At 45.9% G+C, this 12949-nt stretch overlaps 1 protein-coding gene across 1 annotated transcript in view; it reads right to left on the bottom strand.

Annotated features, from left to right (window-relative positions):
* Positions 1-1456: 1456 nt before the first annotated feature.
* The window catches only part of RAB38 (RAB38, member RAS oncogene family), a 41323-nt gene continuing 29830 nt past the window's right edge, over positions 1457-12949 (bottom strand). The window contains exons 3-4 of the mRNA XM_056858849.1: positions 10241-10521; positions 1457-1640 (exon numbers count right to left, since the gene is read on the bottom strand). Coding sequence (XP_056714827.1) covers positions 1488-1640; positions 10241-10521 — 434 coding nt within the window. The 3' untranslated portion in view covers positions 1457-1487. The remainder of the gene's footprint in view (positions 1641-10240; positions 10522-12949) is intronic.

Here is a 12949-nt window from a genome sequence, read left to right on the forward strand (position 1 = left end):
GGAAGGAGACCTGTGAATGCCCTTATTGAGGTAGGCAAGTCGCGCTGTCCCTGGTTGAAAAACGTAGAAGACTGAAGCGGAGGCATTGCACGGCTTATTCAAACCTTCTTCAGAACCTGTGTCAGAGGTGAAATGAGGAATTACAAATCTCTGCACCAAGAAACACTCCACTCCCTGGTGAAAATCAGTTGCTGTGTACAATTCTCAGGGAGGACTCTCCAACTCTGTTGAAACTGAGGGCACTTGCGGCGTTTTGAAAACAGGCAGCAGTCATCACTACAAAGTGGCTGCCATGGGGGGGGGTGGGCTAGGGTTGCCAGGCAGCGGGAGGGCTGTGGGTAGGGATATGGCGGGCAAGTTATGTGTGGTGTAGCATCACATCACCTCTGGTAAAAAATAAAATAAAATAAAAAACCATAAGGGACATAGGTAGCTCTAGGAATTGCAGGAAACTCTATGGTTTTGCCAGAGAGCTTCCAGCAATTCCTAGAGTTACCCTATGTCATTCCATTTGTTTCTTTCTTTCTTTTTTTTTACTAGAAGTGATGTGATGCCACAGACAGGTAGGTAGGTGGGGCTGAGAGAGCTGTGACTAGCCCCAAGTCGCCCAGCTGGCTTCCTGTGTCGGAGTGGGGAAACCAACCCGGTTCACCAGATTAGCGTCCGCCGCTCAAGTGGAGGAGTGGGGAATCAAGCCCGGTTCTCCAGATCAGAGTCCGCCACTCCAAACCACCGCTCCTAACCACTACACCACGCTGGTTCTCTCAGTAAGGAATCTTCATGCAACTACCCAATTACCTCAACATTCCTTTGTGCACGGTGTTTTTATTTTTTAATTTTCCCACTTCAACCGGAAGGTAGGCAGTCCAGACTGTGTGCGATACCAATGACTGGCTCAGCAATGTAAGGAACATAGGGACATATGCTTTTCCTTAAGGTAGGTTAGAACTGTCTAACTGTTCAGTGATGTGCCCACAGTTTACATTTCCTGTAAGTGTGCTGCAGTGCAAAATATATATTCTACCCCCTCTTGTAAAAAAAAAAAAAATCCCTAGAAAAATATTGCAAATAACTCCACCACATATCCTACCTCTGAAATTGCCAGGAACAATCAGCTTGCTTTCCGGGAACATCCCTTTAACGGAGATGTGTCAGAGGAACACTTTCGGAAAGCAAATTCTGAAGTCTCTCTCGAAAGGTTGATTGCAAAACACAGCAGGGGTTCAGATGTCCCCAACCTCTTTCGTGAGAGCACCAAAGCTGAACCATCACCAAAGCAGCCCAGACAACTACCATCAAATACTCGCAGAAAAACTCTTGCACAGCCAGACTAACTCTGGATATTTTTTGTTCCAACAGCATATTCGGAAGAGCTGCAAATGTTCAGATCTCGGTTTGCGCTGAATCTGGGCAGACGCCCCGGGGTGGGAATTTTCTTTACCAGTCATTTGCTCAGTTCCTGTGTCCGCAAACAGCTTGAAAATCGCTCAGGGTCTAAAGCAGGCTGAGCAGCTGGCAAGCTTGGAGGAATTCAAGTGGGGTTTGATGACGTCCGGTTCAACGGGCTGCACTGGGTCGCTCTCGCTAGCAATGATATGTTTCACCAGACACCTGGAAGCTTCATCGATGTTTATGTTTTCCTGCAGGTTTAAAACAAACAAGCAAATGGGATTAATGATTCAAATATTTTAAAAAAACCATCACCACCATATGCATGGATTTTCAAGTCTTGCCCTAAACCAGGTGTGGGGAACCTTTTTTCTGCCAAGGGCCATTTGGATATTTAGAACATCATTCGCGGCCCATACAAAATTATCAACTTAAAAAGTAGCCTGCTATATTTGGTCAAACATTTAGCCAAGAGGCATGACTGGAGACGGCTCCGAGTGTCTGCCATATAGAGCGACTCGCTTTTGAGCTCTGCTGTCCCCAGCTGGGCCCAAGAGATTCAGGCAGGGCAGCATCCTTCTGAGCTAGAGATCTGCCAGGACCCATGAAGGGCCAGACCAAATGATTTCGTGGGCCTTATACGGCCCCCGGGCCTGACGTTCCCCACCCCTGCCCTAAACTCTCTCTCTCTATACACACAAAATTCACACACTGCATGTATTTATCAAGTACACTGATTTTCTTCTCCGAAAAAACTCTTTCCCATTTTATCCTCACAGCAGCCCTATGAGGTGGGTTAGGAAGAGGGAGGATGTCCGCTCGGAGTCCCCCAGCCAACGTCGCGGCAGGGTAAGGATTTGAACCCAGATCTGTCTATTGCTGTTCGATGGCCTAAAATATTAACTTCAGGTTTAATATTTACACATTGATTGATTTATATACCACCTTTCCTCCCAGAGGAGACCCAAAAGTGACGTCACTCCTTGGGTCAGGAATGACCCGGTGCTTGCACAGGGGACCTTTACCTTTTTTTAGTATCATCCCTGACATCTCAGAAGTTAAGCAGGGTTGGCCCTGGTTAGTTCTTGGATGGGAGACCACCAAGGAATACCAGGGTCTCCATGCAGAAGAAGTCAATATCAAACCACCTCTGTTTGATAGGACTGAACCCAGAACCATCCATATCCAAAGATCATGCGTGCTACCAATGAGTCGCACACCCTCCCCACAAATGCTTGCGCTGGCAGCAGCCAGGCATTCGTTGCTGAGGCACCGACGTCTCACTGCGGAATTTAACAAGACGAAATGTTGGCACTGCCCTGAGAGCAGGCACTAGCGATTTACAAACTCCAAGCCAGAGCTTAAGTCTGTCACGCGACATTCTGAACAGACTGGCAAATTCCTCGGGTTTACGAGAAGTTATTTCCAGGGAGCTGCAAAATGTGATTCAAGCAAACAAGGAAAGCATTAAACACCACCCTCCCAGCTCTAGCTAAGATGCAGGAGGAAGACCAGCCAGAATCCCAACGCTTCACATCATAGAATCGTAGAGGTGGAAGGGACCACCAGGGTCATCTAGTCCAACCCCCTGCACAACAAGGAAATTCACAACTACCTCCCCCACACACACACCAGTGACCCATACTCCATGTCCATAAGATGGCCAAGGTGCCCTCCCTGTCATCATCTGCCTAAGGTCATAGAATCAGCATTGCTGACAGATGGCCATCTAGGCTCTGCTTAAAAACCTCCAGGGAAGGAGAGCTCACCACCTCCCGAGGAAGCCTGTTCCACTGAGGAACCACCCTAACTGTTAGAAAGTTCTTCCTAATGTCTAGACGGAAACTCTTTTGATTTAATTTCAACCCGTTGGTTCTGGTCCGACCTTCTGGGGCAACAGAGGGCAACTCGGCACCCTCCTCTATATGACAGCCCTTCAAGTACTTGAACATGGTTATCGTATCCTCTCTCAGCCTTCTCCTCTTCAGGCTAAACACACCCAGCTCCTTCAACCTTTCCTCATAGGACTTGATTAGGGTTGCCAGGCAGTAGCAACCGACAGGAAGGCTGTGAGCAAGGATATGGGGGGCGGGGCGGTAACAACACCGGCTGCAGCATCACATCATGTCTGGTTAATAAAAAGGGAGTGACAGTCAGCTCTAGGAATTGCTGGACACTCTATGGTAAAACCATAGAGTTTCTGGAAATTCCTAGAGCTACCCGTTGTCACTTCCACTTTTTTTAAAAAAAAAACCCAGAAATGATATCATGGGATGAGGTATTTTTTCTCCTGCTGCTGCTCAGAACAGGAGTGGAGGGCAAGGGATTCCCTGCCCCGACTGGGGGCTTGGAAGCCCTAGTCTAAATTTATGGCCGTTAGACAAGTGCCAAGCCTTCTTCACAGACTCATATGCCCGAACTGTGTGGACTGCCGAAGGACTCACCAGCTACTGGTGCAAACCGAATAGCATCTACACAGTGCTTTTTTGTGGCATTTTTGACTAGGGTCATCTTTACACTGCTTATCTGACCCAGTTCAGTGCTGCTGGGAAGTGTCCCCCCCCCAGGGTTGCCAACCTCCAGGTACTAGCTGGAGATCTCCTGCTATTACGACTGATCTCCAGCCGATAGAGATCAGTTCCCCTGGAGAAAATGGCTGCTTTGGCAATTGGACTCTATGGCATTCCCGCCATCCTCATGCTCCACCCTAAAAACCTCCTGCCGGTGATGAAGAGGGACTAGTTCCCCCCCCCGCCCCGCTTCCCCATAGTATCATAGTGCATTCAATTTCCTCAGCTTTCCCCCCATCTTTTTCAAACCTGCTTTCCTCTGAAGTTTTGGGGAAGATAGCAGTTAAGCCTGGATGGTTGCTGTGTGTGTGTGTGTGTGGGGGGGAAATTTGGATCTTCTCATCCATGTGGCAGCCATTTCCTCCCCCCCCCCCACCAGGGGTGGACTTTTTATTTATTTTTTAATCAGCACAAGATTTTTTATCATAAAGCTTTTGCCCAAACACCAGAGCATCCCCGCATTGAAAGCAACATAACATTCTGGTGCGCATCAGAAGTGACATCACTGTGTTGCCAGTGGCACAGGTAGGGTTCCCAGGTCCCTCTTCACCACTGGCGGGAGGTTTTTGGGGCAGAGCCTGAGGAGGGCAGGGCTTGGGGAGGGACCTCAGAGCCATAGAGCCCAATTGCCAAAGCGGCCAGTTCCTCCAGGTGAGCTGATCTCTATCGGCTGGAGATCAGTTGCAATAGCAGGAGATCTCCAGCTAGTACCTGGAGGTTCAGTACAGGAATCCAGTTGAAATGCCTCCAGGCTAGGTCAGAGTGAGCCTATAAATTAACTGCAATTATTTTTTAAATCCTAATTACAACAAAATCCCAATTACATCCTAAATAATTAATTAATAATTACATCCTAATTATAATTAATTAATAATTATAATTTGGCCCGTGACAAATTGAAATCACAGAGTTCCTGTACCTGGAGTACAGGAATGCCACTTGTTTGTTGGCAATATATGGTGTTGGTGGTTACATTACCACATACTGTAAAGGTTTAGCCAGAATATATTTGGCATCATTTATGGCTGGATTCCTGTACTGAATTTCTCATCTTTTGGTAATTGTACAGAGGTGTCTGATTTTTCCTTCAGTACCTGGAGGTTGGCAACCCTAGAAAACAGCCCAGAAAGTCCTTTAGCAGAGCACCTGGCTACACGGCGCTGGGGGCTGATTGGTTGGGATGCTCCATACTTTTCTTCCTTGCCACGGCTTCCAGGCACAGTATTGCTGAGGATCGTTGCCTCCCACCGAAGATCATACAAACACTTTATTGAATGTGTCTCCAAGAAACCCCAAGACACGATTTAGTATTCTTTACCGGTACCCGTCCTGTATCTTTCATATCTCGCCTTAATGCAAAGGCACCGCATTAACGCTGAGATCTCTCAGGCTTAATATGAGAAATAAATCCACTTCGACCCGGGGGGCTTTGCTTCCTTCGCTGACATAATAGGCCTTTATTAGTTTTTATGGGCCTCTCACGCTTTCCAAATGAAATGTTTTATTTGGGGCCAAGTAGCTCTCTTTGGATTTATGGTTCTTTTCGTCCTGGGATATGGGGCAACTTTGAGATTTATAGTCAGGGAGTTCTTGGGCTGCTGGGGGACATCGAGGGATCCCAATCATCTGGGGTTATTCTAGAAAAATCAGGGTTGCTTTAGGGTAGTAGAAAACAAGGGGAAACGCCCATGGAGTTAACACTGAACCCAAGAAGCTCCCTTCTTCTGAGTCAGACCACTGTAGGTTTGCCACTCCCCCAGTCAAGGTGGGGATCTATTCCTTGCTGCTGCTTCAGGCAGTATTGGGAGACAAATTTATTTTTTTAAATGGTGGTGTGGCATGCACAATTATGTCATTTCTTGGGAAAAACTGGAAGTGGCAGAGGGTACCTCTAGGAATTGCCAGAAACTCTTACCATAGAGTTCCCAGCGATTCCTACAGCTACCCTCTTTCACATCCAAGTTTCCCCCAAAAGTGATGCAATGGCACACTTGCTGCATTGTCCAACAGGATGGTTTTTTTGTGTGTGTTTTTTAAATCCACACACATTCTTATCTAATGGGGTTTTCTTTCACGTTGAGCCGGGAGAGCTTGGATTAGGCAGCCTCTGTACATCACCAGGGGAAGCGGAAAAGGAAGTGAAGTTGTTGTCACATTGCTAGGAGATGTTATAATTAGGATTGCCAGATCTGGGTGGGGAAATATCTGGAGATTTTGGGCGTGGAGCCTGGAGAGGGTGGGGCTTGGGGAGAGGAGGGGGCTTCAGCATGGGACAATTCCATAGAGTCCACCTTCCAAAGAGATTACTGTCTCCAGGGGAACTGATATGTGTCACCTGGAGATCAGCTGTAATCGCGGGAGATCTCCAGGTCGTACCTGAAGGTTGGTAACCCTAGTTATAATTATAACTGCTAGTTCAGAACACTCTGATGGTTAGTGTAGGGGAGTAATGTGGTGGTGTAGCGGATAGGGCGTTAGCCGTGGAAAGGCGAGACCTAGGTTGAAGTCAGATGCTCAGATGCTAAACTTAGTTAATCCAGCATGCTCCAGCTTTTTTTCAGCATTGCACAGACGCAAATCAGAGCACTTGTAACACCTCTGTTCTCACACTGAGTATCAATCTTTTCTTTTTACTACAAACAGCAGAAAGTCACCTTTTACCTAGAAAACATCAAGAGCACTGCAGAAAGACACCAGCAAACTAGCTAAGATTCAGCACGCGTATTTATTTATTTCTGGACAATGAAGAAAGCCGATAGGAAGAAAGTAGATTCCTTTGAAATATGTTGTTGGAGGACAGTGTTACGGATACCGTGGACTGCCAAAAAAAACCAAACCTTGGGGAAAGGCGGAATTAAAAATTGTAATAGATGTATGGCATCTTGCGGCAATGAATTCTATCAATGGCATGTTTTCATAATGGGGGAAAGTTTTTCCTTTTGTATACTGTGCTGCTGATCAGTTTTATTGGAGTGATGCCAAGTTCTGGGTTGGGATGGAGAATCCAACTCTGGCAGGAAAACTGCTTCTCCGTAAACGAAGGAGAATTTCATTTTTCTGAACTCTGTGATTTCAATTTGTCACGGGCCAAATTATAATTATTTAGGATGTAATTGGGATTTTGTTGTAATTAGGATTAAAAAAATAATTGCAGTTAATTTATAGGCTCACTCTGACCTAGGCCTGGAGGCATTTCAATGTACACACTGAACAACACGCTAATTTGGTTCCATTAGTAAATACTTTTTCAATTCTCAGTGGCCTGATCCAGATGCCGAAAGCCAATACTGATGTAAACAACACTCCAGCCTACTACATTTCACCTCTAACTCTATAACAATGAATGGCTGGCTGTCAACTCACTTTGATATACAGAGTGATAAAGATCAGTTTAGTGGAAAGTTAGAAGACGTAAAGCAATATAAGAAACAAGTATGGTTTCAGCATTTCACAGTCTCCTACTTGTTCTGTCCACCCTTCCTTCAAGGAATTCTGGGAAGCATACATGTTTCTCTCCACCCTTTGTTATGTCTTCACAACAGCCTTTTGTGATTGGTGAACCATAGAATCATAGAATCATACAGTTGGAAAGGATCACCAGGGTCATCTAGTCCAACCCCCTGCACAATGCAGGAAATTCACAACTACCTCCCCACCCACACCTCCAGTGACACCTCCATGCCCAGAAGATGGCCAAGATGCCCTCCCTCTCATGAACTGCCTAAGGTCATAGAATCAGCATTGCTGACAGATGGCCATCCAGGCTCTGCTTAAAAACCTCCAGGGAAGGAAAGCTTACCACCTCCCGAGGAAGCCTGTTCCACTGAGGAATCGCTCTAACTGTTAGAAAATTCTTCCTAATATCTATGCAAACTCTTTTGATTTAATTTCAACCCGTTGGTTCTGGTCTGACCTTCTGGGGCAACAGAAAACAACTCGGCACCTTCCTCTATATGACAGCCCTTCAAGTACTTGAAGCTGGTTATCATATCCCCTCTCAGTCTTCTCCTCTTCAGACTAAACATACCCAGCTCCTTCAACCTTTCCTCATAGGACTTGGTCTCCAGACCCCTCACCATCTTTGTTGCCCTCCTCTGGACACGTTCCAGCTTGTCTTAATCCTTCTTAAATTGTGGTGCCCAAAACTGAACACAATACTCTAGGTTTGGTCTAACCAGAGCCGAGACAATGGGCGACTGGCCCAAAGTTACCCACTGAACTTCAGGCCATATTGCGGGCTTTAACCCATCTCTCTCCAATCATAATCCAGCAATCTAATCTCAACACCATATTGGCTGCTTTATTGATTAATTCACTTGGTTTATGCCCCACCTTCTCCCCACTGGAGACTCAAAGCTGCTTGCATCATTCTCCTCTCCTCCATTTTATCCTCACAACAACCCTGTGAGGTAGATTAGGCTGAGGCTGTGTGAGTGGCCCAAAGTCACCCAGCGAGCGTCTATGGCAGTGAGGATTCAAACCTGCATCTCCCAGAATGTAGTCAGACACTCCAAACCACATTGGCTTTTAGTCTTAGCATGCTATATGATATTGACTACTATACAGTTTTGTACATTAATGGTATTTATTTACTGTAAGATTTCACATTTTATATCATGTTATTATAATGCTGATCTCTTCCTGCTTGCCCCTGCAAGAGGTTATGTCCTGTGTGTTCACTATTATTTTCCTTCTTTCAGTTGAAACCGGCACTCTTCGGTTGCTCAGAGACAATCTGTCATTAAGCCAATTACTAGCTGGCTCTTTTCACACACACACCCTACAAAGTTGTGGTTAATGAAGAGGAAGGCACAATGTGAATCTGGCCTTGGAAGTCTCAAGGGCCTGGCACTTGCTGATCATGTCATCACAGTACTTCCGACAGTCACCACCACACAGAGCAGAGAGAAGAGAGCCATTGGTGTGCCCTTTCAGTGATAAGAATACTACTAGGTAAGAATACCACCAGAAAAGAGTTATAGATGAAGGGAGGCCTCTATGCTCTGTTTGGTGTCTCTCCAGAGTGACTTGTAGGTCACTGTGTGAAACAGGATGCTGGTCTAGATGAACCACTGGTTCGATCCAGTAGGACACCTCTTATGTTCTCATGAAGTTCCCTGCGACCCCAGAGAGCTTCTTCTGATCAGAACATTCAACAGTTAGCAAGAAGAGCCAAGAGTCTCATTTGGTATATAAAGACGCTTCACACAGGGGCTGCTGCTCACTGTTGGAACACATGTTTGGCATGTTGACGGTCCCAGGTTCAACCCCTGTTATCTACCAAGCATCTCAGGAAGCTGATCTTGGGAAAGACCCTTCTCTGCCTGAGAGCTGCTGCCAAGCAGAGGACACCAAGCTGATTCAGGCACCTCTGTGGGTTCCTAGGTGCTGTGAACGTCAGGAAAAGATTCTGAAGTATATCTGCCCACCAGGACATCCACTTCCTGCCACCATCACGGCAGAACCAGTAGCCATGGCAGTTAGGCCTCAAACTGGCTCCTTGGACACTATCAACCACAGCAGGTGTTTCCGAAGTGGACTGATTAAGGAACCAGCTTATCTGTCTTACCTCAGATGTTCCCTCAGACCAGCAGGATAACATCTTGGTATCCGACAAAGGGAGCTTTGACTCTCAAAAGCTTATACCCCCAAAATCTTGTTGGTCTCAAAGGTGCTACTGGACTTGAATCTAGCTATTCTACCACAGACCAACTCAGCCGTGGCTCAGTGGTAGAGCATCTGCTTGGCATGCAGAAGGTCCCAGGTTCAATCCCTGAGATCGCCAGTTAAAGGGACCAGGCAAGTAGGTGATGTGAAAGACCTCAGCCTGAGACCCTGGAGAGCCGCTGCCGGTATGAGCAGACAGTACTGACTTGGATGGACCAAGGGTCTGATGCAGTATAAGGCAGCTCAATGTGTTCATGTGCTTTTGGGAGGGGCTGTGGCTCAGAGGTAGAGCACCTGCTTGGCATGCAGAAGGTCCCAGGTTCAATCCCCAGCGTCTCCAGTTAAAGGGACCAGGCAAGTAGGCGATGGGAAAGACCTCGTCTGAGACCCTGGAGAGCCGCTGCCGGTCCGAGTAGACAATACTGATTTGGATGGACCAAGGGTCTGATTTAGTATAAGGCAGCTTCATGTGTACCCTCTGAAGCATCTTCCTGGATTCCCTCAGTGTCAGGGCAATATTGTTTGCTTATCAACAATTTTTGGAAATGGTTGTGGCGAAAAAGCAGCTCGTGAATATTGTAAGTAAATAAGTAAACTAACACAAGGGCCCTCACCTTCGCCGAAGTTTCAAACCATCCCACAAAGCCGTTCTCCGCGCAAAACTGCTCCATCTTCATGCCGTTGTTCACCAGGAGCTCTTTGCCCTGATCGCATTTGTTGGCCAAGAGAACCGTCGGCACGGGGTTGCCGCTGGGGAGAGTCAACTTAGTGTCTAAATCCTCTTTCCATTTGGTTACTGCTTCAAAAGTTGCCGGTCTTGTCACGTCAAAGACGATAAACGCTCCCATCGCTTCTCGGTAATACACCCGGGTCATGTTGCCAAATCTTTCCTGACCTGTGATGATAAACGTACACAATTTAAACAAAATAATAATAATACACACATTTATCAAGTCACTATTGAACACTCTATCAGTTCACTTTCTCAGTCCAGATTCAGTGTTGAATATGTTGCTTCTGAAAATAGACCGACTATATTCTTGTGGGATCAGACTGGAAAAAAAAATCATTTAAATTAAAATCTTATTGACATTTCTACCCCCCTGTTCCTCTGAGGAGCTCAGGGTATATATGAAGTTCTCAACCTCTGCTGTATCCTCACAAAAACCCTGTGAAGTCAGTTAGGCCCTGCAGAGCATAACTGGCCCAAGATCACCAACAAAGAAGAAGAAAGAAGAGTTGGTTTTTATACGCCAATTTTCTCTACCTTTTAAGAAGAATCAAACTGTCTTACAATCTCCTTCCCTTTCTCTCCCCACAGCAGACACCCTGTGAGGTAGGTGGGACTGAGAGATTTTGGAGAACTGTGACTAGCCCAAGGTCACCAAACTGGCTTCATGTGGAGAAGTGGGGAAACCAACCTGAATCTCCAGATTAGAGTCCGCCGCTCATGTGGAGGAGTAGGGAATCAAACCCGGTTCTCCAGATTAGAATCCACCGCTCTTAACCACTACACCACGCTGGCTCTCAAAGCAATCCTAAACAGAGTTATATTCTCCCAACCTCATTGAGTTCATAGAATCATAGAGTTGGAAGGGACCACCAGGGTCATCTAGTCCAACCCCCTACACAATGCAGGAAATTCACAGCTACCTCCTCCCTTCAATGGACTTGATCCTGTTGGCAACCACTACATCACTCCAGTTCTCACAGAAGCTTCTTCTTGGGAAGCTAACAAGCAGGACGTGAAAATGATGGCTTCCTCTGTTCCTTGTCCTTAACCTTTAGTATCCAGAGATATACTGTTGCTGTATATGGAAGCTCTGATTAACTATAACATAACAAAAGGATAACAAATTTATAAACTGTTGTATTAGGGTTGCCAGCTCTAAGCTGGAAAATTCCCAGATTTAAGGGTGAAACTTCAGGAGGGTGGGGTGTGGAGTAGGGAGGGATCTCAGCAGAGTATAATGCTATAGCGTAAGCTCGGCTGTTTCCTCCAGGGGAACTGATCTCTGTAGTCTGGAGAGAAGTTGTAATTCCAGGAGAACTCTATGTCCCACCTGGAGGCTGGCCACCCTTTCTTCTATAAATAAATCAATGTGTACAAAAATTGACCTCCACACTTTATTAAAGCAAAACCAGGATTGCAGCTTAGGAGCTGGGGGAAAGAAAGCGTACTGTTGTCTTTAAAACTGCCTCATAATTGGCACTGAAAAGATAAACTTTAAAACCAAAAACAGGATTAAAATCCTCTAGATCAGACCACAAGGAAGCTTCACTGAAAAAATTACAATGATGGGCTCATGCTACAACATTAAAGTCAAACATTTGTTTGGAAAAAAATCATTTCATGAAGGCTATCAGTTTGTACAGCTCAGTTGGAGTACAGTTAATTCTGTGTGTGTGGGGGGATCTGATTTCCAAAAGAAAGCATAGCCTATGCTCTATGGCCAGTTATAAGATACACAACATTTAGGAGCAAGGAACAGACCAGGTTAAGGCTAATCATGGATCAGGTCCCAAATGCCCAGTGAAGCCACTGTGGTGGTGGAAAGGGCTGTCAGGTCACAGCCAACTTATGGCAAACCTGTAGGGTTTCCATGTTCACCTGGAGAAAATAGCCACTTTGAAAAATTGGACTCTGTGGCATTGAAATCCCTCCCCTCCCCAAACCCCGCCCTCCTCAGGCTCTGCCCCAAAAATTACCCGCCAAGCATAGAATCACTTGCAATTCATCCATCTTTGCGCCTACATGGTTGAATGCATCCCTGAAATAGCTGGCATTAGACACATCACATTACCTGCTTTTTTTGCATCTGCACAGTCAGCAGCTTCTATTCATGAAGTGATCACACAAACTTAATGTACAATTAGCTAGGTTCATGGGCAGACACCAAAGGCACACTGAGACATTTAAGTAGAAAGTCACACCTCAAAAATCTCAAAAGGATTTCAAAGAGATTCCCCCCCTTTCGGCCATGTGCCTTCTAAATGGAGGTAACAATGGCAGACAGGGGTGGGGGGCAGTCGCAGTACATAATCATGCATACAGACACATCCAAATTCATTTGGATGGATAAGAACACCTGACAACCATTAATTCCTTGAATGCAATCAAACCAACAGATGGTCAAGCATCCTTGCCTGAGAGCTGGAGATTGAATTTTGGCTGACCTACTGATCTCCTAATGTAGTACAAGGAAAAGAAGATATGCTGTGTCATGAAAAGGAAAATACTACAGAAACCCAGTGAAAATAAGAATGGTTCTTTCTACAGCTTGGGGGGGGGGAATAGCTAAATGGTGTTATACTGAATAAAA

This window comes from Euleptes europaea, chromosome 12, assembly GCF_029931775.1.
Source record: "Euleptes europaea isolate rEulEur1 chromosome 12, rEulEur1.hap1, whole genome shotgun sequence".
In the NCBI taxonomy this organism is placed as follows: domain Eukaryota; kingdom Metazoa; phylum Chordata; class Lepidosauria; order Squamata; family Sphaerodactylidae; genus Euleptes; species Euleptes europaea.